Source organism: Lepisma saccharinum, chromosome 8 (assembly GCF_977018435.1).
Source record: "Lepisma saccharinum chromosome 8, izLepSacc3.1, whole genome shotgun sequence".
NCBI lineage: Eukaryota > Metazoa > Arthropoda > Insecta > Zygentoma > Lepismatidae > Lepisma > Lepisma saccharinum.
In genome coordinates this window covers 80,501,562-80,525,821 of record NC_139236.1, presented here as the reverse complement: position 1 = coordinate 80,525,821, position 24,260 = coordinate 80,501,562, and the positions used below count along the sequence as shown (strand labels likewise).

Sequence of the window (24,260 nt, the reverse complement as noted above, 5' to 3'; positions counted from 1 at the left end):
AAGATAATTTCCCTCGTAGATATTTCTGTTGAGTTATTTTTTTCTCATGTTTACCCAGGAACTAATTCCTATTAAAACTTAATACTTCCAGCGCATAGCGTTGCCTTAAACAACAGGAATGTTTCATTACATTGACGCACACTCGATAAAATTCAGCGAAAATATCCTTTATAGCCTAGAGACCTTGTTATAATTGTTCCCGATCAGAACAGTTAGGTTGGAATGCCAGCTTCACAGTTGCTTTGTAGTTGACCAATCAGCATTACAATTTGTAGCATGTGATGATTCTGCCACTCGTTCTGTATGCTTTGGTGTGCCAGGTAAGCACAAGCTTTTTTTTTTTTACAGTTAATTAATATTTTTCAAGACAAATCATATGCATAAATCCTAAGGAACATTGATTCCAGCTCAGCCATTTATAACTGAAAATAACTTTAAACAATAGAAGCCTAGCAATTTTTAATTAACCAAAAATACATGATTGTGAAATAAAATCGCACCAACTCCACGTCTTAAAGATTTGGTTCGATGATGCACAAAAACATACTGCTTACCACTGTCACAAACAAATACCATTAGTAAATCTCACAATGACTCTTCAATGCTAGTCATTTTCTGCACAATAATAGTACACTTTCTATATTGTTTGCAGGAACAAGGTTCTTTTTATCAACTGGCGATAAGAAAAAGTAATTATTTTGTGATTGCCTTTGTTTGTACATGCACAAATTTGCACTTTATTACTCTATTAATAATTTTCTGATGCCTTTTGGGAGAAAAAGGTTAAAATAAACGCATATCAGGGAAAACTGTTCAAAATATCAGAGATTTACATGAAGGTGTAAATGAATTTAGAAAGCGGTGGCAGCCTAAACTAAACTCGATAAAAGACAAAAACGGTGAATTTTTGGCTGATCCGAACGATATTTTAAATAGATGGAAGAACTACTTTAAATGTTCAAGTAGGAGATAAATCAGAAGTAAATGAAGTACACACAGCAGAACCTTTAGTTCCAGAACTTAACTCGACTAAAATTAAAGATGCTATTAAAAGACCTGGCATTGATTTAATTAAATATAAGTTTATAATAAGCTGAGTTATTTAAATATGCTGGGAATTCGTTAATATGTCAAATTAATAAAATAATTTGTTTAATATGGAATAAAGAAAAAAGAATATCATTGTTCCCGTGTATAAAAAAGGTGACAAAAGAACTGCAATAGTTACCGCGGAATTTCTCCCCTCTCGACAACATATAAAATATTATCTAACATTGTTTTAACAAGACTAACCCCATATGCTAATGAAATTATAGGTGATTATCAATGTGGATTTAAACGTAACAGATCAACTATAGATCAATTTTTTTCACATCAGACAGACACTTGACAAAAAGTGGGAATGTAATCAAAATGTCCATCACGTATTCATTGATTTCAAAAGGGCATATGATTCGGATAAATTATATAATATATCAGTCGAGTTTGAAACAACTAATAAACTTATGTGATAAAAGTATGCAAAAATGAAACAAAAAGTAAATTTCATCAGGATATTAATATGTCTGCCAAATTTGCAATTCATGATGGGTTAAACCAGGGAGATTCATTATCTCATTTGCTCTTTAATTTTGCTTTAGATTGATTGATTGATTGATTTGGTTTATTTTACTTCGCGTTTTATGGTCTTGGCTAATTTGCGAAGATGGGGATGAGTGATGAAATTGATGAATGGACATTCACAAACAACCATGCCCGAGCGGGATTCGAACCAGGGACCCTTGGAATTATGCTTTAGAATATGCTGTAAGGAAAGTAAAAGAAAGTAATTAAGGAGTAAAATTAAACGGTTTGACTCAGTTGTTAGCATATGCAGATAATGTAGACTTACTAGGGGGGGGGTGATATAAACACAATACCTACCCCCTGTCTAGGGGTGAGTGGTGACCTGCTATGTAATATTTTTGTCAAATTAGAGTGAAAGGAAAGACAAAGTGTCATACATACCTAGGTACAAGCGCAACAAAATGTATATATGCTTGATATCAGCGGCGGCGATTAGGGAGGCGAGGGGGAGCGGTTGTCCCCACTTTTTGCCACATTTGCTCCCGCACCACGCTAAACCTTATGTATCAAGGGAAAGTAAACTGTTCTTGCATTCTTGCCCCCCTCCACCAGTTTTGGAACCCAATCGCCGCCACTGTTTGATATATGAAGGGGTGGGGGCCTCCCCGATGGCGCAGTTGTAGCCTCGTCGCCTTATAATCAATGGGTCCCGGGTTCGATACCCGGTGGTGGCAGAAGTTGTTCGGATCCCACTTTAAACTGTAGGTCCAGTCCCGATTAGCCTTACTGTGCATAAAGTGGACTTAAAAACACCAAATCAAATTAAATCAAAATCAATGAAGGGGTGGGTGGGTGTTTTTATACCCCTGCTTCGATGGAATTGCTCGCCACTGCTCCCATGTATAAAAATTGTATCTGTTACGTAGAGAAGCATTTACTTGCTGTATCGATGACGTTTCAATACAATACACACTCGTGGTATTTTCTCTATTACGCCATGTGTATAATATTTACTACAAGTGAAAATATAACACACACATCGTGATCTGGCATCTTATGATAGAACTTCCAAGCTGTTTATAGTCTAGAACCTATAAAATCTCTACTTATGTGATATATGATGTGTGAAGAAAATTATAACTTAAGTATGTGCTTGAAATATTTTATTTGCTTCTTCTGATGTTTTCACAGACAACTAGTACCAGATGAATATTTAAAGAATTAACATCTTCTTAGTAACAGTAAATCAGCCTCGTTAATGGACTGTACTACAGGGTGGCTCAATAAGTCACTTAACACCCTCAGTACAAGGCCACTGCGGCATGGAATTTGAAATTGGCGATGACCAATCGTTATGTGGCCAAGGGAGAACCACATTGACGCCACCCACACGGTCGGCGGCCATCTTGATGTCCGCCATCTTGAATTCAACTTCAGAATTTTAAATGGGAAGGGGGTCGTGCGACATATCAAAATGGGCTAGAATTTCACGAGAAATGCAATGGTGAAGGTTTTTTCGACGTATCTTTAACCAGTAAAAAGTTATGACTGAATTCTTGTACCAATTTGCTCCTTTTCGAGGTGTTAGAAAAATGCAAAATTTGTTTAGCGCTTCGGTAATGCATCGAGATCAAAGTGACGTCTATGGAGAGACGTTCGCATGCCATTGCACATTATTTTAATCGGATACATCCATGAAGAGCTGTGCATTATGAATGGTTGTCGCGAACAATTTACAGTGTGACGCTTCCATTGAATTAAACGATTCCCTTGGCCAGATAACGATTGGTCATCGCCAATTTCAAATTCCATGCCGCAGTGGCCTTGTACTGAGGGTGTTAAGTGACTTATTCAGCCACCCTGTACAGTAAGACACGAGGCTTACTCTGAAGGCTCGGCCATGGAGGGATTTCAATTTTATACAGATTGAAATAGTCAATAAAAACTCCCAAGATTTAGCTTTCGTTTTCACTACATAGTTCCATTATTTGAATTTAGCTTTAGAAGTGTTTTATAGGTATTAGAGGTATATTTTTCTTGCACATAATATTAACTGACATAATGTTTATTTCATTTACTGTTGAATGTTATCTATGTTTTAGTCTTCCTTTGCTGCTGCACGGTATGAAGACGAAGGTATGTGCAACTTAACCCTTCTCACTAACTATATAATTTTAATAAGTACATAGTTTTCAACATGAATTTAAGGTATGTAATAGTTTGTTGTAAATGTTCTCGTGGCATGCTGATCTTTTTAAAAGTTCTTAGCCTATGTTTTGTGTTTTATTGATATTTCTCCATTCAAAGCAATTCCTGAGTTAATAAGTTCCAAGAACTCAGCATAATTAGTTTCTTTGTCATATTTTCAGATCAAGTTTAATTTATTTTTATTTGATAAATTCTGAATAGAGAAAAAAATGGATTCGAGATCCAATCTTGTATATGAGTGTAAAACTCACATGCATTTGAATTAGTACTGCTGGTCTAAGTGAGCCTATGAAACAATATTCCTATTTCTAGCGGAGAATATAGTTGGAATAATTAAATTGGATCATGTATTTATCTAATATGGAGATTATTTGTAGCTCCTTTGCTAATGTTCTCAAACAGTAAATAAGTAGACAGTGCTTTGTTATCTGAGTTACAATTCAAACAAGAACTAAGTTTTCCCAATATCCATGGAAACGAGTATAATAATATACGGTAGCTATTCAACTTCTTTGGATTCCATAGAAACGATTTTCAGATTTATTTTTCACAGTGAATGCAAGTTATCTTAGGAATTAACACAAAGCAACAGAATCCGACCCAAAGGCAGATTACACAACTTAAAGTTACATTCAGCGCTTGAAGTGGAAAATGTTAGCTGGAAGGATTTTTGGTCGATAACAAGAAAAAAAAGTTGATTCTTGGAAAAAATGAATGTACACATTTTTGATGGATGAAATCTAATTCACGAAATAACGGGAGTTTTGCATAATATGTGAATTGTGGTATTTCTTGCGAATTTCAACATAATAAACGAAAAGTAGCGTAGGAAACAAATTTTACCGTATTTAAGTGTGCATTAGGCTAACTATGGTGCCGGTTATACTTGAAATAATTCGAACAGCTACGCGAAATCATGGATTTTTCCAACGATCTTTCACCTTCTATCGGAACGTTTTACATGTACTAATATATGTTGTAAATGCTTGCCTACCATCTCCAGATCTCCCCCGGAGCTCATGGAGAACCGTGTTTGGTTCCCGCTGCAGGACCTCTGCAGACTGCCAGGTGTACGAATCGGAATTCCAGACGTGCCAGGAGAGGAGATGCACCTGCAACGAGAATATGATCCCAGTGGTTGTGAAATACAGGGTAACTTGTCAATGTAAGTATTGCAAATTATCTCTATCTGAAACAATGAGTATATACTGTGAGAAGCAACCTCATCTCGTGTATTAACAAAAACTAAGAATACTTTTAAAGGGTGCGAAATCATTAATGTTTACTTACACACACAAATAAATACATATATGTGTATACAGGGTGTTTCCGGGCTGATGATACAAACTTTCAGGGATGATGGAGAAGGACATATGTATCAATTTGAGATAAGGAACCCTGGTCCGGAAACGACTTAGTCGAAAGTTATAAGCGAAAATCGGTGTGTGAAGATGTAATGCTTTTATTACCTGCACAAGTTCCACAAGCTGCTACATTCACAACAGTTGTTCAAAGTGGCGTCCCCAGCTTTGCTGCAGACATGACATCGTCGCACAAAGTACTGGCGTACCCGTTGGAACAACCCGGGGGTCGTTCGAACAATGTCACAGGCAGCGAGAATTCTTGACAGAAGATCCTCTTCAGTCTCGACAGGTGTCATGAACGACCCCACCGATTTTCGCTTATAACTTTCGACTAAGTCGTTTCCGGACCAGGGTTCCTTATCTCAAATTGATACATGTGTCCTTCTCCATCATCCCTGAAAGTTTGTATCATCAGCCCGGAAACACCCTGTATATACATATATTAATTATAGTATATACATATTTATTATGTTGCATATAAATGTAACTTACTAATTATTTAAATATATATATCAGGGCCGTCCGCAGAATTTTTCTCAGGGGGCAGAAGTGGTTAAATTGGGGGAAACGTGTCGTGATGATTTCCCCCAGTTAAGAGAATGCTCATCAAGCATCCCCACTATTAGGATAATTTGCATAGACACTTAATCTGCCGTCTCTCACAGCACCAATCGTCCATGTTTTCATGCTATAATTTCACGATTCAAATTATATGAAGTCTTTCGAGATATCTCATGGAGGACAAGTGCCACCTCTGACCTCCTTCTGCGGCCGCCCTTGATATATATATACACACACACACATCTACATTCCGTCCAGGGAATCTGTGGAGCAAAGCCAGAAAGCGAGTACGCGCTGCCGGAAACGGTTGGTAGCTGCAACAGCGTTTTCCCCTCCATGCATTATCTTTCCCTCTCGCGTTCATTTTTCGAGCCCGCTCGAGTCACTACTTGCGCAAAGGATTTGTTTTCGTTTGCTTGCTCCGGAGATTCCCGGGACAAAGTGTAGTATATTTACCTTCCTATCGGCAAATCCCATAACGTCACTCCCATGGAAAAACCATGACACCCCCTCGTTTTTACTCCCGGAAAACAAATTATTTTAAATTGTTCGTCTGAAAAATGTACATGTCCCATAAGCAGCCTCGTATGAGAAACTAAAACTACGCAGAAAATGCAACCTATCATTTTCCTTAAATCAAGATGTCTTGAAAGAACATGCGGCTGTGAAGTTTTAAGGAAAGATGCAGCAGAGCACATCCCTGCAACTAAAGGCTTAACCTAAACTACAGCGCCTTGAATAACGTAGTGCGGAAAACGACCCAAGAAACTGGTTCCCCAGACGGATGAGAAGCATAGATGGCAGTGCGATCAATGTCGGTGCTAATTTTCTTATGAAAGTAATGCGGCTTTGTTAGTTTTTGGAATATATGATGTAGATTTGTTTCTCTAGAAAGGCGGTAAGTGAATTGATGGAAACAGTTATATTTGTGGAGTGATTTGCAGTCACGAAATGACATTAATTTGGAAAGAAAAGTAAAATAAAATTAATAAATAAATAGCATGCGTAACACAAGAAGAAACATCGCAATGTGATTCCGGACGTCAGGTCTTGGGCTGTGTATTAGAGTTTATTTTTCCATGTTATTAGAATATAAATAGTGAGAGATATTTCATACCGAGGCGACAAACCACAAACGTCGCTTGAAAGCGAGCAGTCGGAAATCAATGCAGCCTTTCGAACCGTAGGGACAAAATCTCTGACTGCACCGTTTCCTCAAGGAGATTTTAGACCAAAGCGACACGCGACAAACGATGCGAGGATTTCACACCAAAGCGACACGGGTCTTTCGGTCCAAGGCAACTTTCACACCGAAGCGACACATGTTGCTTGGAAACGAGCCAATGAAGAGCAACATTTCACATCGTAGCGTCATGATGGGAAGCACAGGCCAGCGTTCGGTTAGTGAAATCCTCAAGCGATAAGTGTCGCGTGCTGCTTGTCGCTTTGGTCCGCAATCTCACTAAACCAAGACACTCATTGCATCGCGTATGCGCGAACAACAAACCACGGCAACATGTTGCAAGCTATTGAGGATATGGCCCAGTTTGAGCGACGCAGAAGCGACACGTGTGGCTTATCGTGTAGCCTAGATCTGTTGTTGTAATGTGTGGTTTATCGTGTCGCCTATCTGTTGTTCGCAAGCAACGCTTGCTAATAAGACTGAAGGCACCATGTCGCTTGTCACTTAGTTGGGAACTCCCCCTGTAGCGCGTCGCTTCGGTCTCGGCACCTTCCTTTAAGGAGCTTTCCGACCGAAGTAACAAGTAGCACGCGAATACCCCATATGAACGTGTCGTTTACTGTTTGGACCCTCATGTGCAATGAATGCTATTTTACAGTCTGGAAGTGTGTGTCACTAGTGTGACAGTGTGAACATCCCGTGTCCCTTGTCCCATTGGTTTGAAAGTTGCCTTACACTCATGTCGATGGCACTAAGAAAGTTTGGTGGGGTTCCCCTTGTCGTTTCATGGAATCATCATTATCATCATCGCCGCGATTAGTTTAAAGCAGAAAAAATGAGACAGTAAATATCAAAAATACAAATGCTTCAGTGTGTATATCTTTAAAAGAAATGATGATGATGATAATAATAATGAACCTAATTCATACACAAAAATTTAGTTGCCAAGAGCATTCCACGCGTATTTTTTCTCCCGTATTATTAACGAAAGTATGACGATAACAGGACGTGGTCGACTGTCTAGAATGTTCGTTAATATCTTCGCGACCACTGTACCAAATATCATAGCAATTATCACATTCATAGAAATGCTTCATGTAAAAGAATCAGACGTTGCAGCGAAAACTCCATTTACTTCCATTATAAGCTGACGAATACCAAGCACCGGCTCCAACACCAGCGCCTCTAGCGGATCATTTTCGAGTGGAACCAGCCAGAGAGCGCAGAACATTGCCGTTTTCCACAATACGTTATTCAAGGCGCTGTACCTAAACAGAATAGGTAGTTCATAACATCATCACAAGAAGCATCACTAACTAATTAGAAATTAAACGCGATATTTTTGCTCCAAGCGATCATTTTGTGTCTTACCTTCCCCTGTATAAAATTTCTTAATTATTGTTATATTAATTATTGTTCTGTTACTAAGCTACAAGTTATTTGAAACCATTGAAGATCAAGATTATACGTAATTGCACAGTTAGTATATTTGTTTTAGTATTAAATAGCAGTAATATGGCTAATAGCTGTGGTTTTGAGTTTAAATCCATGTATTGGTATTGTATATATTAGAACCATGAGGAATATAATTTAACGAAGCAAAATGTATTGCCCCAGCATCAACAAATACTTGCTCACACCGTCCACGCTGTCTTATAATTTTTTGGAATGAAGCAATATTTTTCTTTCTTTCAAGCCAGTGATTTGTGTTCTTCACCTCCGATGTGGGATAAAGTGCCAAGTAAGTTTGAATTGACTTTTTAAAAAATAACATAAATTTTTCATAGAGGCGTCTCTTCATGTTGCAATAGATATATTATTTGAAGCATATTACATATTTTGTTTATTATCGTTTTATTTACTTGATGTTTCCATTTTTGCTGAAACTATAATAGGTAATACAATAGAGAAAGAGAGCTTAAGAATAACCTATTAGGGCTCTCATCTTTGGTGCGAGAGGTCCCAGGTTCGATCTCCATTGGCAGCTCCCAAATTTCGGTGTAGAAATTGACGAATCAAAGGAATTGTCAAGGACTAATCACTCGAAAGTCAGGAAACACCGGCAATGGGACTCGACGCGTTCGCCACGTTGTTACCCAGCGAAAAACCGTTGGCAAGTCTATGCCTTTTTTGCCACGGAGTAATAAGATGACTCAAGATAAAGTTCACATACTGTATAGTTCTGGACAAACCAAGTCCGAGATTCTATAAGTTTGTCCGGATATGGGTGAATAGTTGCAACATTCGACCCGATATTTTTTTTTTTGTGTACTCGGGGCAAAATGAACATCCGGCCTACTTTTTACTTTCTGTGAATAATGAATAAATGTTTTACAGACAGGTCACGAGCTATTTTGTTACACGACACCTGTTCAATATTTTCTTTGTGTTTAGGAGCTTCTCTTCATATAACGTTCTGGAACTAAATAGCCATTGGCGTTCGAAAGAGCGGGCAATCGCCCCCCCCCCCCCTTTCTGTGGAAAATGGATTTCAATCATAAAAGTATATGTTTCACACATATACTTTCATATCAGTCACAGTAAATTATGTAAATTATTGCAAAGGCGTTGCAGGAACATGATAACTTCAAACTGAAGGAGTGTTTATGAGGGAAGAACTATATTTTGTGGTAAAATATGCCTAGTTTGCCTCCCTTCGAAAAATAGTTTCCTTGCCCCTCCCTGGAAAAAAACTGCGGATGTCCATGTAACTTGTCAGGCCCATAATATTAACAATCGATCAATTAATTTATTTTTTTCCTCCCCGATGGCGCAGTGGTATCGTCGTCGCCTTGTAATCAACGGGTCTCGGGTTCGATTCCCGGTGGAGGCACATAGTGGTTCGGATTCCACTTTAAACTGTAGGTCCAGTCCCGATTAGCCTTACTGTGTATAAAGTGGACATAAAACACCAACTCAATTAATCAATTAATGATTTGAACTTTATTTTTCTAGTTATGATTTTGAACAGAAATTTCAATTCGAATTGACTATTTTATGTATCTATATGAATATAAAATTAGTTGCAATGAAATGGTTCATATGAACAATGTTCTAACAAATGTTTTTGGCGATACATTAGAGACGAAAAAACGTTGTTCATCGCATGGAGAATGCAGCTGTATCTTCCGTGATATCCAATTCAATGACTTTTGAATGCCAACGAAATATACTGTCATCGTTTGCTATGGAGGACATTTAGGGTGTGCTTTAAAAGTGCATAAATATTTTAGTTGATAGGGGATTACGGGAGGAATAGTATACGTTTCATTACGATATTTGTGAGACTATTCGCAGACAGATGAATTGATTTTAGAGATTAACTACATAAAATTCTTACTGGGAGTTAATAATCCTAATGATAATTATAAATACAAATAATACAAAATTCAACGGTAAATTTCTCGTAAATTTGCTAGTTCATTTAATTTGAATATTCGTACTTACGTATTCTGCATTGAGAAACATTGCTGAAGGTGGCATTTCGCTCATTTCACGGGAATAAGCTGTATTTGCGACGTATCGAGTACGTTTTCTTCGTTTCTTGTTGCCTTCGGTAACACACAAAATGGCGGTTACAGTTCCACTACCGTACTCGGCATGCAGTGTTTCCACCCTACTGCACCCAAAAATACCTACGTAGCCCTACGAACCATTCATACATAGCCCCACGAACCATTTCCGATAAGGTTATGTTAGGTAGGGTCACGTATAGGTTACAATAGTTAGAAATTGGTTTTGAAAAAAATATGCATAGCCCCACACACCATTCTCGCATAGCCCCACGAACCATTGACACATAGCCCCACAAATCATTTGCGGAAATGTACCTTCTTCAGTTACAAAAACACATGTTTGGAAACACTGACCGGGATTACGTCATCACACACACAGGCTACATCCACCTGGAAGTAAATGGATGCAAGAGCTTTCGTGCATCCGTCTCACATTTATGTCGAAAAGTAGATGATTTACCGGCAAAATTCAATGAACGATGCGAGAAAACACTTCCCCGAACTTTGAGAAGTATAAAGAAACTACATTCGGTAAGTAATTTCTCCTGCAAATTTGATGAAATCCGTCTGTCCCTAACGAGAAATTTACCAATTCAACTCTTCCTTAAGAGAAGTTCGTCATAGGTTCGACAGATGTACCGTACCGATTAGCTTATCTGTGCATAAAGTTAGACTTAACATTTTTATCAAACTTCTATGTTAGCAAGATTGTGAAATATCCTTTGAAATCGCGAGTAGAAAGTTTCGGCAACGAACTCTAAAAACAATTTTATCTCCAGACTTTTCTAACACGGTGTTTAATGTGACGAAAATTCGCTTTTTTATTTTAGGTATAGAGGGGAGTCCAGTTGAAGGTGACATTCCAACTAAACTTTTAATCTCACCTACATCAGGATTAATGAGAGGAGGTAGTTATGTTTTATATCTATTTACTGCTATTTTGAAAATGTACGTTAGGGAAATGCTATAGGGAAGCAAACTTCTAATCTAACCATAAAATTAATAAGGTTACACTAAGATGGCCTGACATAATAAGTGATCATTCCACCTAGATACATAAACTTTAGTGGTTCATCTCTGGTGCTATATATTAAGTATTCACATGACTTCAACGTCCAAAATCAAGCCATCCACTCACTTTTAATGCTTTATATCCTACAAGAATATGATAATCATGCCCATCAGTTTTCGCAAAAAACCAAACTTCATATTTTTGTTTGTAAAAACTCTGGGCCAAATGCACACAAAACTGATACGAGTAAATCTATTTTTAAAAACTTTCGCATATTAAAACTTCCATGCTTCAAACATTTTATTTCTCGAAACCAAGTCGAACTGTCCAAAGATCATAGACACTCACAATTACAATACCAGACAAAAAAATAATTTTCATATTCCCAAAGTTCGAATAACTGTTTCCCAAAAAGGACCATATTACACAGACATCCAGTTACACAATACGTTACCAAATTTCTATAAAAAGTTTGAGAGTAGCACGGTCTTTAAAAGTAAGGTGACAAAATTGCTATTGGAATATAATTATATTCAGTTAAAGAATTTTAGGAATTAAATAATTTTATTCAACAAATTTAGATTGTATACAGTGTATAATATTGTACTTTTACAACACTAGTTCACTATTTGTAATAACTTAAAGATATAACTTGTTTTGTTAATTTTACATTGTATTATACAATTGTTATACTATTATGAAAAACATAGTGCCCAATTGATGTATATGTATTATGTGCAATGTCAACATATTGTATTTTGTAATGTACATGCACCAATGCCCCTCAGGGGTACTTCCGGTGTGAAAAGTTCTCAATAAACTCAAAAAACTGTTGCATGAAAAGCATTAAACACTAGCCGAGTACTACAGTCACTCTGTCCCGGGAGCGCTGTTTCTTTTTCCAGTCAACTTGTGAATGCGGGTTCATTTCTTGCTCTCTGATTGGCTGTTCGAAAGTTACGGTGCTCTGATTGTGAGAATATCTTATTTACGCTGTACGTTAGGTTAGGTTAGGTTAGGTTAGGTTAGATTAGATTAGAAAGCAGCGAATTTGCGCTGAAAATAGGAAATAAGATATTCTCACAATCTCCAGGCTCCACAGATTCCCGAGACGTCGTGTAGGAGATTAATATGTTCAAATTAAGAAGTTCACATTTAAGGATATGCCGTTTAAGACACTTAAATTACAACTGAGCTTTTGTCTTCTCTTCAGTTGATGACAAAAAGAAATGGTTTGGCTTGCGACAATTTGCACAACTGCCAGCAGGTAAGTTCTAACTTTCTCATCTATTATAACTAATACTAAAATGCATCCAGGGAAATCAATATTATTCTAGTAACCCTCGTGGTAACAACATTGTGAAAAGTTTATATTGTATTCAACAGAACCAGTGTTTGGAAAGTTAATTTTTAAAAGTAACTGAGTTATTCGTTTTAGAAACTAACTCGAGTTACTGAAACTTGAAAATAACAGTAAGTTATTCCTACGGTTACTTTCTGCGGAAATCTACTTGTGAACAAGTTACACACAATACCTATTATTATTATTATTATTATTATTATTATTATTATTATTTTATAAGTATGTCAAGACTTGCAGTTGTTGTTTCTCTTACTTAATATAAAGTATTCACATAGTTATATTATTACAAGTAAATAATGAAACAAGAAGTAAGCTTTGCCTTGAATGACAATTCACTTAGACCTATATTTCAATACAGTTACATCTCTCTATATATGTAGTGCATATACAGTAAACTCTTTCCATTGCCGCGTTCCAAATGATTCCATCCAACGAGCCCAGTGGTAGGTAGTCAGTCACCTTGTGATCAAGGGGTCCCTGGTTCGATACCCGGTGAAGGCACATTGTGGTTCGGATCCCAATCTAAACTGTAGGTCCAGCCCCGATCAGCCTAAGTGGACTTAAAACAACAAATCAAGAATTAGTCCAAAATACTCTAGTTTGCAGTAAAGTGTGGATGTTCTAAATTTAGATTAAATGAAGCTTAGTTTCCTTGCCTCAGACGATTCTAAGAAAATCCTTTCACCTTATCATCCAGAGAAGACATAGTTGGAAACGGAGTTGTCACATTTAGCTCCTTGTGCACGTTACAAATTTTCAATTTTTAATTTTAAGGGTGGAAAAGTAACTCCAAAAGTAATAACGTTATTTCTATTGCAAGCAAATAACTCTGTTACAGTTACTTACATTTAAAAGTAGCTAGTTACGGCCAGAATTGCTCAGAAAAGTAAATGTTCTTTGTAACTGCGTTACAAGTAACTAGTATCTTTCAAACCCTGAACAGAACCTTATTATAATGCTAGAAGCGTAGTCTAAAGTAAAATAAAAAAATAATATTAACATGATTTACCTGATCGATGATTTTTTTCAGAACAGTCAATAATGAACGAGAAAGAAAACATGGAAGAAGATGCGTCAGTACCTATAGTAGCGGGATTGTTTCGAGGAGGTAGGAACACACTATGACAGTTTATTACATTATAGATGTTTTTGGCAGTATTCTGAAAATAAACTACGTTCGTTTTGAAACGTAACTCTTTCACGTTGTTAATATTTTGAAACATACGTATAATTGTAAATTTAATTTAATTTCTCATGATTAACCTAGTGCAACTTTTATTTAATCGCGGTGAAAAATTGATGCAACTAATTTTAGCTATATTTCATTCGAATAAATCTATTTCATCTTAGAAAGGAAGTTGTTAAACCAGTAACTTTCGGTGGGGAGGTTAATGGGTGCTCTCTTCTATTATTTATACTTGCATAATATCTCTCTCCCAACCTCTTCATACCTCAATTCTCCTTGTCTCTTTTCTTCTCCAACTCCATAGGGTCTCCCCGATGGCGCAGTGGTAGCGTCGTCGCCTTGTAATCAAGGGGTCCCGGGTTCGATACCCCGGTGGAGGCACAAGTGGTTCGGATCCCACTTTAAACTGTAGGTCCAGTCCCGATTAGCCTTACTGTGCATAAAGTGGACTTAAAACAACAAATGAACTTCTCCAACTCCATGTATTTCTTTGATTGATTGAGTTGGTGTTTGAACTCCACTTTATGCACAATAAGGCTAATCGTGACGGCACAGTTTAAAGTGGGGTCCGAACCACTAAGTGCCTCCACCGGGTATCAAACCTGGTACCCCTTGATTACAAGGCTCCATGTATTTCTCTATTTTCTATCTGCTTGTTCCCTTATCTTTCACTCTTTCTCTATCTCTATCTCTCTCTCTCTCTCTCTCTCTCTCTCTTCCCCCATTCACTCAGTATTTTCTCATTTCCCTCTCAATATCTCTCTTTCTGTTTCTTCCATTCTATAACTTTCTCTATAAATGTCATCCTTTTGCTTTTATAATAACTTTTTTTTATTTCTTTGTTTCTGTCAATTCTTCTTCCCTTTCTCGAGTTTACTTCTTTTACTAGATTTTCTCCTTTTCTCCCTTCCTATCCGTCTCTCGCTCCCTTTTTCGTTAACCAATCCAGAATTTAAAATTAATTAAACCATCGAACTTGTTACTTTCAGTTGAGGACGAAGGAAAGTGGTTGGAATCCTTGCAATCAGAAGAAGAACCAGGTACGTAAGAGAAAACCTTGCACTATTGACTTGTACCACTAGGTTATCCGCGTCAGAGAAGATGAGATGATGGAGTGCATTGTAAGGAGCGGAAGTGGACGTGTTGGCCTCGTTTGCAGAGTTCAAAACTCAGCACTCTACACCTTCTCTCTCAGGTGTGGAGTTAGCCCAGTGTTGCCACATTTGGAAAATTTCCCTCGATGAGGGGAAATTTGGGAAAACTCTTAGGTAAATGTTATGAGAATATCAAAACATTGCTGGGAAATGTAGTGACACCAGGCTAATATTCAAGCTCTTTTGAAATCTGATGGGCTTTTAACCTTATTTTCGTCACTTAATTTACTCTCCCCCCAAAAAAACTACAAAGAAAATTCTAATTTAGCTTAAGAACTATCAATAATTTCCTTTGTCATACTTGTAATATCGCAGATTAATAACCTAATGTTACTTGACGTCATGAAAACTTTCCTATTTTGTAATTGATATCATTAATCTTATCTATTATGCCCTGCCTATTTTTATTCTTTCAATCAACATTAGTTGCTTGTACATTATTGTTTCTATATGAACAATAATAATAGTATATTGTTTCTATATGAACAATAATAATAGTATATTTAAGTGATCAGCAAGTTATAAAAACTAAGTACAGCACTGTGTCAAGATAGGGAGGTACGTACAAGATTACAGAATTAAATATATGCATACACAATAATACAAAATACACTACAATCTCACAGAATATCGTATGTCATATTTTAGTCCTGCTACCTTATTGAGAGACATTAGTATCGAATTATTCCTCACATCTCATTTAGGAATTTTATAAGCTTCATTACTCAAAATATAACACTACCTATATAGGAAGACTTGATTGATTGATTGATTTTGTTTATGTAATTTTCATTTACTGCCACTCTTGGCTAATCGCGAAGATGAGGATGAGTGATGATATGATGAAATTGATGAAGGGACAGTCACAGAGAACATCCATTTCCTACTTCCTGTTTGGTTACTAAAGTCAATATTGTATTCGGTTGCATAGACTTAATCATGTAAAATAATGGCAAGGATGTCGTATCGACCCTTCCTAATACAAACATGTATCATACATCGTTGGAAAGGGTAGGAATCAAGGATACCAGAAATGTAGGTTTTAGGGCGAGGAAACAATGAGAAGTGGAAAAAAAACTAGTATTAAGTATGTGGAACCTCCATTATAAATTAAACATAATGAGCCTAATTTACGTTCAGATGAAAGGCTAGATTCCTAATTTGTCATTTTAGGCTTGTTGGGTGTAGTTATCTTCCCATAAATAATACATTTATAGCAGTGGCGTGCCCAAGGGGGTGGGGTTGGTGGGGGTTATAACCCTCCCCCCCCCTTGGGCCCACTATTCCTTAAAAAAAAAAACTTCAAAGGTAGGAAAATATGGTCAAATGAGAGCTGACTACCAGAAAAAGTGTACTTAGCCCCTTCCTTTCGAAAATCCTGGGCACGCCACTGATTTAAGGTGTATTTATGCTAAGAGAACCAAACCTAACAGACCTAACCTAACATCGTAGGCATTCCTCGAGTGACGTAACAACGGACCTGTGAGGGTCTCCCTTATAGCACAACGCTAGGACAACCTTGAACATTAAAATCACCAAAAACAATTTATTTCCAAAACAAATTGAAGAAATCAACTTAAATGAACGAAAATAATTTACATCTATTAAAAAATAGAAACTTCCATATCCAAAAATAAAATGAAAATCATAAATACGGATGAAAAAAGAAATAAAGAAAGTTGAATCCTAGTGGAAATTCGCATACGTTAAGAACCAAAGTTCGACCTGGCAATACTGTGTGTTTACAACATGGAAATACGATAAAGGAAAAGTCCTATGGTAAGCAATGTAAGAAAGTTTATATTATTTCACAGAGCAGGAAGTTCTAATTGAAAAATCCACAGCGCCAAATCGAAGCACTAATTCAGTGCTACCAGTGAACATTATTTTTTTTGACGGCGAAAATGTAAAACACAAGGCTCGATTGTGCAGTCTAGCCAAAATAATGTCAAATTATTAATAAATTAAATATTGAATAACTTTCAGGATCGCAACTGGGCAAGTCCACAGACAGCATGGACCAAGAGAGTTCGTCACTGGCTGTAGCAGCAGGCCTTTTTAGAGGAGGTAAGAATACTGATTTAGTCTGGCTTCGTTCCTACTCATTTGCAAATGGATCCGGTTTTGCACTTACTTGCTCAACTGACGGAAGTTCTGGCGATTTTGTGTTCACATTGCATCAGGAAAATCGTCAACGTGCCGGTAGAGTTTGATGTGTAGAATGTATCGAAATGACTGGCAATGTTACTCTTGGAAATTATTTATTAAAAACAAATACGGTAGAGGTAAACAGATTTCGGCGGATTTTTAATATTTTTGGAAATTCTTAATAACGAAAAATTGTAGCTGGTGGTTTGCATTTCCACTGTAATTTTAAGCCATAGTTCCCGATTGTAATGGATACTGAAGCTATACGTTCTTGAGCCAAGTCATTAAACATATTATTGTCCACTATTGTAACAAAAAAAATAGAAGCAGTCAAGTATAAAGTAGAGAGGTCCTAAAATACGGATAACGGATATCCATATTCCAAATTATCCGATATCCGTTTCGGATGCAACGGATAATCCAAATATCAGGATAATTTGGATGTCCGAATATCAGGATAATTTGAATATCCGAATATCAGGATAATTTGAATATCTGAATATCAGGATAATTTGAATATCCGAATATCAGGATAATTTGAATATCGGAATATCAAGATAATTTGGATGTCCGAATATCAGGATAATTTGAATATCCGAATATCAGGATAATTTGAATATCGGAATATCAGGATAATTTGAATATCCGAATATCAAGATAATTTGGATGTCCGAATATCAGGAAAATTTGAATGTCCGAATATCAGGATAATTTGAATATCCGAATATCAGGATAATTTGAATATCCGAACATCAGGATAATTTGAATATCCGAATATCAGGATAATTTTAATATCCGGATAGTAAGGATATCCGGATAGTACACATTTGATGAAGGATTTGTAGAAAATTCGCACAGTGAAATACGAACATGACGATTATATGTCGATAGCCCATAAAACAGAAAAAACTAAAAATACGTCCGGATAATGCACACATTTTGGATTATCCGAATATCTGGATATTTCGTAAATTCGGATAATTCGGATATCCAGATATCCAGATATCAGAATATCCGCTATCCAGATATCTGAAATTCGGATTGATAATTATCCGATATCCGGATAAAAAATTATCCTGATGTGGCCATCCCTAGTACTATAAAGAACGAATGGCTACACACTTCTGGCGAATGTACGCAAGTCCAAGCTCGACCACTTCTTGACTTTGTCCTGCTTCCGCCTCAGTGGGCGACCCTCGTAGCTGATTTATTTATTTGGATCTCTCTTTTCCTTTCCAGTGGAGAACGAAGACAAGTGGCTGGGAACGAAAGACTCGCCGCAAGAACAACCTGGTATGTGAAATTTGGTCTTAGGATGATTCAGATCGAACTGAAAAGCTACAAGCAACACTTGCCACTTCAAAACGGAGCTGCAGAACAACCTTTTGTACTGAAGTAACACGACGAACTGCAGGTGGCGCTTGTTGCTTGTACTTCACTCGGACTGTGCCGATTTTCAATGATCTGGTGCGGGGCACGGGCGGTTAGCTTAGGATGACCAGGTTTAGAGCTCTTACAGCTCTTACACTCTAAAAGCTTGATAAAATTAATAAAATTCAAGTATAATTTCCGGTTTTCAAGGCGAACTTTAAAAAAAACTCAAGGATACAAGTAGATGTTTCTTCTATTTGAACCTTACGTATTACCGCCTCTCACAAATATATTAACAATATATAGGGTCTGTGCGATTCCAATTTATGAAAAAATCTAATTCAATTAAACTGTGTGTGTATGATATATTTAATCTAAATTGCCGAGTTTGCATTTGCCATTTCACATACTCAGATTCGAAATACATCCACTAACACAAGTCACAAATCTTACGGGATATAGTAATCTACGAAAAATTGTAAAATTGTGTAAAATTTCAAATTAAAAGTTACCTAATCAACTTCAAGATATCTTGCAATAATCTTCCGTCTATCAGATAGATTGTTCTGCAAAGGACACTAACAAAGCAAACGGACTGAAATAATTATGTTTTATTTTTCATGCAGCTTTCTTTTGTCTTCCTTCCTCGGCAAAAATAAAAGCTAAAACTGTGAAAAACTTGCCTCGGGGCATTATTAAATATGTATAAATACAGTGGGATTTGGATAAATGGAAGTTGCAATTTTTCACGTCTGCGAATAAAAATTCACGTAGAATTCACGCATAATTCCCGGAATTCAAGTAATTCCCGGTGAGTAGCTGGGTGTGCCCCGCACCAGATCCGTTTTTCAATACTGTCCATCGTGTCGCCTCGAACTGTTGGTCGCGCATGCACAGCGAATACTATTTTACAGACTGCAGGACCCTCTACCCCGTCCCGCGTGCCATTCGTCGCTAAGGCCTGAAAGTTGCCTTAGGGGCATTCGCACGAAGTAGCGAGCTGCTTCACCAAATTCGCTGGGATCACAATCCATGCCATTCTTATTTAAAACATGTAAAAACAAATTAAGGCATTCACACTGAGCCTACCACTCCTGCCGTTGGCGTCTCTGGAGCTGGTTTAGAGAAATAACAATTGCATAATCTGTGGTAAGAGTAATCTGTGAAGCATGTCACTTTGAGATTATTCTAACTTGTCTTGTTTCGTTTTGGACACATGCAATTAACGTAGCCTACAGTTTCATCGTTAATTTGCATTATATTCAAAACGCAATATACATACGTTTGTGTTAACTTTCACGTTCAATCTTTCTCCAGTTAATATATTATCATTTTCAGAACAATTCTTCTTTCATTAATTTATTCTAATAATATGCGGACAAAAATGCAATTGTGCAGTTCAGTGTTATGTAAATCTCTCAACACACCTTCATCTCTTTCACGCCCAGTTTTTTTCTGTTATGTTGCTGATAAAATCATTTATTTATGTTTAGCCGTTTCAGTGACCGAATGTGTTGAACAGTCAAGCCATGCTTGTGCCGATGATTTGTGTTCGAGTACTGATCTCTTTTGGTGTCCTTTTTTTCAATTTTATCCAATTATGAATCATCATCGTTTCGATTAGCTGAAAGTGGAAGAAAAGCGACGTATGCATGAAAATATATTTACTTATATCTGAATTAAATCTTCTGATTTGTGGATGGTATGCATTTTCCACAACTGACTGCGCAAGACGAGAAGCGAAAGGGGAGATGGGAGGAACTAGGGATGACCCACAGACACCCTAATACCAGATCGGAAACTTTGGTCCTCTTGTCATGGGTCAACTTGAAGCCAAAAATTTCTAAGCCGGGGAGACTATCATGGTGGCGAGCGTACCTTTACATTTCCACTTGTAACAACTATCTTGTTGATTGTGACACACACAAAATTACAATTTTCAAATTTACTAAGAAATATATAACTCTAATTTGGTTCACACGTTGAAACCCAAAATCGTTCATTCCGCAGGCTCAAATCAGAATGCGCATCTCCGCCATATTTCTATCCCCCGGAGGTATGAGCAGACGAAGATGAGCGGCTTGAAACAAAAGAGCATCGCTTCCAGTCTGCAATTAGATATCTGTGGGATGGCCACAAATCAGAATTTCAAATTATCCGATACCCGTTTCTGATGTAACGGATAATCCGGACAATTCAGATATTTGAATTTCATAATAAAAAATTATCGAAAATCGTATAAAATGTTATCCAGATTTGGACATCCCTAGGATAAACATGCAAGGAACAATGCTGTAGGTTTCAGATCAGTATTTCGTTTGTTTGCGTTCGGTTCATCTTTATTTCATCGCTTTTTTTCTGGGTTTGTGATTTCTAATGACTCTTAGAACTCATACCAAACCATTTCGAAGAAGAATGAAGACGATTTTCACAGAAAATCCCATCCGTCTGCTTTCAACTAGCAGCTGTCGCCCCTATTCTGCCAATGGACTCGTCCAGTCAGCGCATGCGCAAGAAATGCATTCCAACTGTAGTTCTATCGGAAAGCGGAGGAATTCCTAGCATCTCCCCGTAAATTTGCATCCTGCAAGTAAGAAGGTTAAAGAAACTACGTGAGTGTGTGATCCACATCATAAACTAGAAGTGTGTCGTAAAATTATCAAAATAAAAATATTTCGAAATGTAGTAATCAATTGTGAGCACAATTTTACCTCAAACATTAATATTTAAATGTTTATGTTGCAGACACGTTATATCTGTCCGATGCCAGAAAACCATATGGTGAGAGTAACACTAGGATTGTCTTCACACCTCCACAAGGACATCAAGCGGACATGAAAATCCGTCCGCCAAAGACTTATGGAACCAGAAGTCACCTCCAAATGAGAAACTATAACAAGAAGATCGCACGACCTCGCGGTGTAAAATTAATGAGCAGATATAACGCTGGTTACAGAGTACCAGAATATGGACAGAGACACAAGAAATCGTAGTATTCGTCGTGTGATAGGAATAGAGTAGGTAAGCATTTTACATCTCAATCGTGACTTTGTTAGACTCCATGCAGTACCAATTGAAGTCGTGCTTGACAGCAGCAAAATTCAAACGAGCTAGCATATGAAATGAGCCAACGGGTAATTTGAAATTTTGAATGATTCTCCCCTAAAGTTTGTTATTTTTTTTTAACATGAGGCATGATAGTTTCGGTCTTGGTCAGTGAATGAAATTGAAACGTTCTTCACGACAAAATAACAAGCATACTTAATTTGACCGGGTCTATTCAATTCAGTCAGAACACACATAGATGGATTTGCTGAGAATCACTAGCACGCTATTGGTAACAGGGCCAGATTAAGACGAAATTGGGCCTGATGCTGCATACCGTTTTTATATATATATATATATATATATATATATATATATATATATATATATATATATATATATATATATATATATATATATACAACTAACTTTCAAGGTGAACATTTTACTACCTGTGTCTAGGCGTCCGAAATTGGGGCTCCAAATTTCATTCTAAGATTTATTTTCAGGTTAATATAGCAAAAGAAAACTGTTCAACTTTCGGTAAATTCTCGTCTCTTTTCATCTGGGCCTATTTCAGGAATGGGCCTAATGCTGCAGCATCAATAGCACCCACCTTAATCCGGCTCTGATTGGCAACACTGCAGCCAGGCCATTGTTTTCGAAGGAAAAGTAGAGAGTAGGGATATAACATGTACAGGTTGGGGAACAGAAACCTGAACGCCGCTACTTGCGGAACACGGTGTAGTTACGGGGGAGAGCATACAAAACACAGATACACTCTGTTCAGGATCATAATGAATTTCTCCTATCCCGAAGTAGCATCTTGACAATCAAAGATAGTTACAAATTAATAACTTTTCATTGACGTGTTCGACATAAAATGAACTGACATATTTAAACAAATATCAACTCTGATATAGAAACAGAATGCATGATTGTTCCTTAAGTACACACATATATATGATACGATTTTTTATATTTTCTAAAACAAAGAGAAAACATTTACTGGTAAAGGAAAACAATTTCTATTTACACATAAAAATTTTGCAGAAAAATAATTTTACGGATCGAATTAAGAAAGAATTCACATTTCTGTATAAAAAATAATTTAAAGAAACGTACCGTGTACAAGAAGTCGCAATAACATAACGGGTTCAGCCGAAATTTATATCCATCAACTGTGGATTATTTCTGGAGTACATATGTACATGGACTTAAGATATTTTGCCTTTCTTCTTCAGTGCTTCTTAATTGCCTAGCAACAATATAAATATTCATATTGTTAACCAGGAAAAAGAAACAAATGATTTCCCCGTTATTGTGCAACAAGGGATCGCTTTATTCTTCTACGCCAATTTCAAGTTTAATATTATAAAGAATAACATAGTGTATTCACACTATCAGTCTTCAAATTTATAGTTATAGACTTGTGAAATTATGTTGTATTTTGGTTTATTTGACATGACTTTATCTCCATTTCTTAGTTATATGAATATTGAAGTTTTGGTAATTTTACGTCGCCTTTCTACCTCACTAGGTTAAGCGGGGCGATGATGATGAACGGTTCTCTTTTGAAATAGATCAAGGAATGGCATATCAGTGCCTTATTCAGGATTCGAACCCAGGAACCTCAGTCTACGGCGCAAAGTGGTAACCACTTCGACATAGAGGCTGATAATTATTGCCGTGAACATGTGTGGTAAAGCAGACGAGGAAATCGCAGGTTCAGTGGCGAAGCGCGTAGAGAAGTCGTTAGTTAAAGCTTAACGTACGCTGAGACTTAATTAAACGCTGCAACGGAACGAAACAGACGCGTTTCGGGCGTCGCAGTGGGCGATAACATTTTGAGATAACCTGCAGACTTCTGGCACAGAAATTCCGCGCGTTTCCCTGTAGTGGGTGTTACACCATTTGATGTCAATAGAAGCAGACGACAGAAGTTCTGTTGCCTAGTTTCTCCGCGTTTCCCCCCGTCTCAGTGGGCGTTAAGCATAACGTACCATCTCGTCACCGAAATTCTCTGGGTTCGAGTCCCAACGTGCGCATTCAACAGTTTCATCTGATCATGACTCATCCTGAGAGTAGCGATGAGCCAAAGGTGTCAGAAATGAGACGCTAAGGGGAAAAAAATACAGATATGAACATAAACAAAGAAAAATGTCCTGCTAAGAATTCCAACCTATGACCATATCTTGGAAGAAAGTCAATCTAACCACACTTTATGCACAGACAGGTCATTCGGGTTAATAATATAGTGCAACCGAACAGCTATGTGCCTCCACCTCGGGCTCTTGATTACAACGTGACGATGTTACTATTACGCCATCGGTGCTAGTTGTACACATGATATTATGTTGTAAACATTTATAACCTTTGTATCTCGTAACTTACATGCAATTAATTAATTCTTTTACTAATTGCAGTTGCCCAAATAATGAATATAAGCTACTGAGATGAAAGTTACTAATATGCAAAACTACAACTTAACAAATGACCAAAAATATTACTCTCTTATTGTAGTAAGTGGGAAATTAAGAATCCATGAACAATTTGTAAGGAAATTAATTTAATTAAAAATAAT

General features: G+C 37.1%; 1 protein-coding gene across 1 annotated transcript; it reads left to right on the top strand.

Annotated features, from left to right (window-relative positions):
• Positions 1 to 206: 206 nt before the first annotated feature.
• Positions 207 to 24,260, top strand: LOC145991577 (uncharacterized). The gene is made up of 12 exons (XM_083127623.1): positions 207 to 320; positions 3,669 to 3,702; positions 4,778 to 4,939; positions 8,579 to 8,623; positions 11,228 to 11,305; positions 12,623 to 12,676; positions 13,803 to 13,880; positions 14,948 to 14,998; positions 17,099 to 17,179; positions 18,500 to 18,553; positions 21,377 to 21,652; positions 24,103 to 24,260. Exons 1-11 carry the CDS (start codon positions 282 to 284, stop codon positions 21,622 to 21,624), a joined length of 924 nt encoding a protein of 307 aa, XP_082983749.1. The 5' UTR covers positions 207 to 281; the 3' UTR covers positions 21,625 to 21,652; positions 24,103 to 24,260.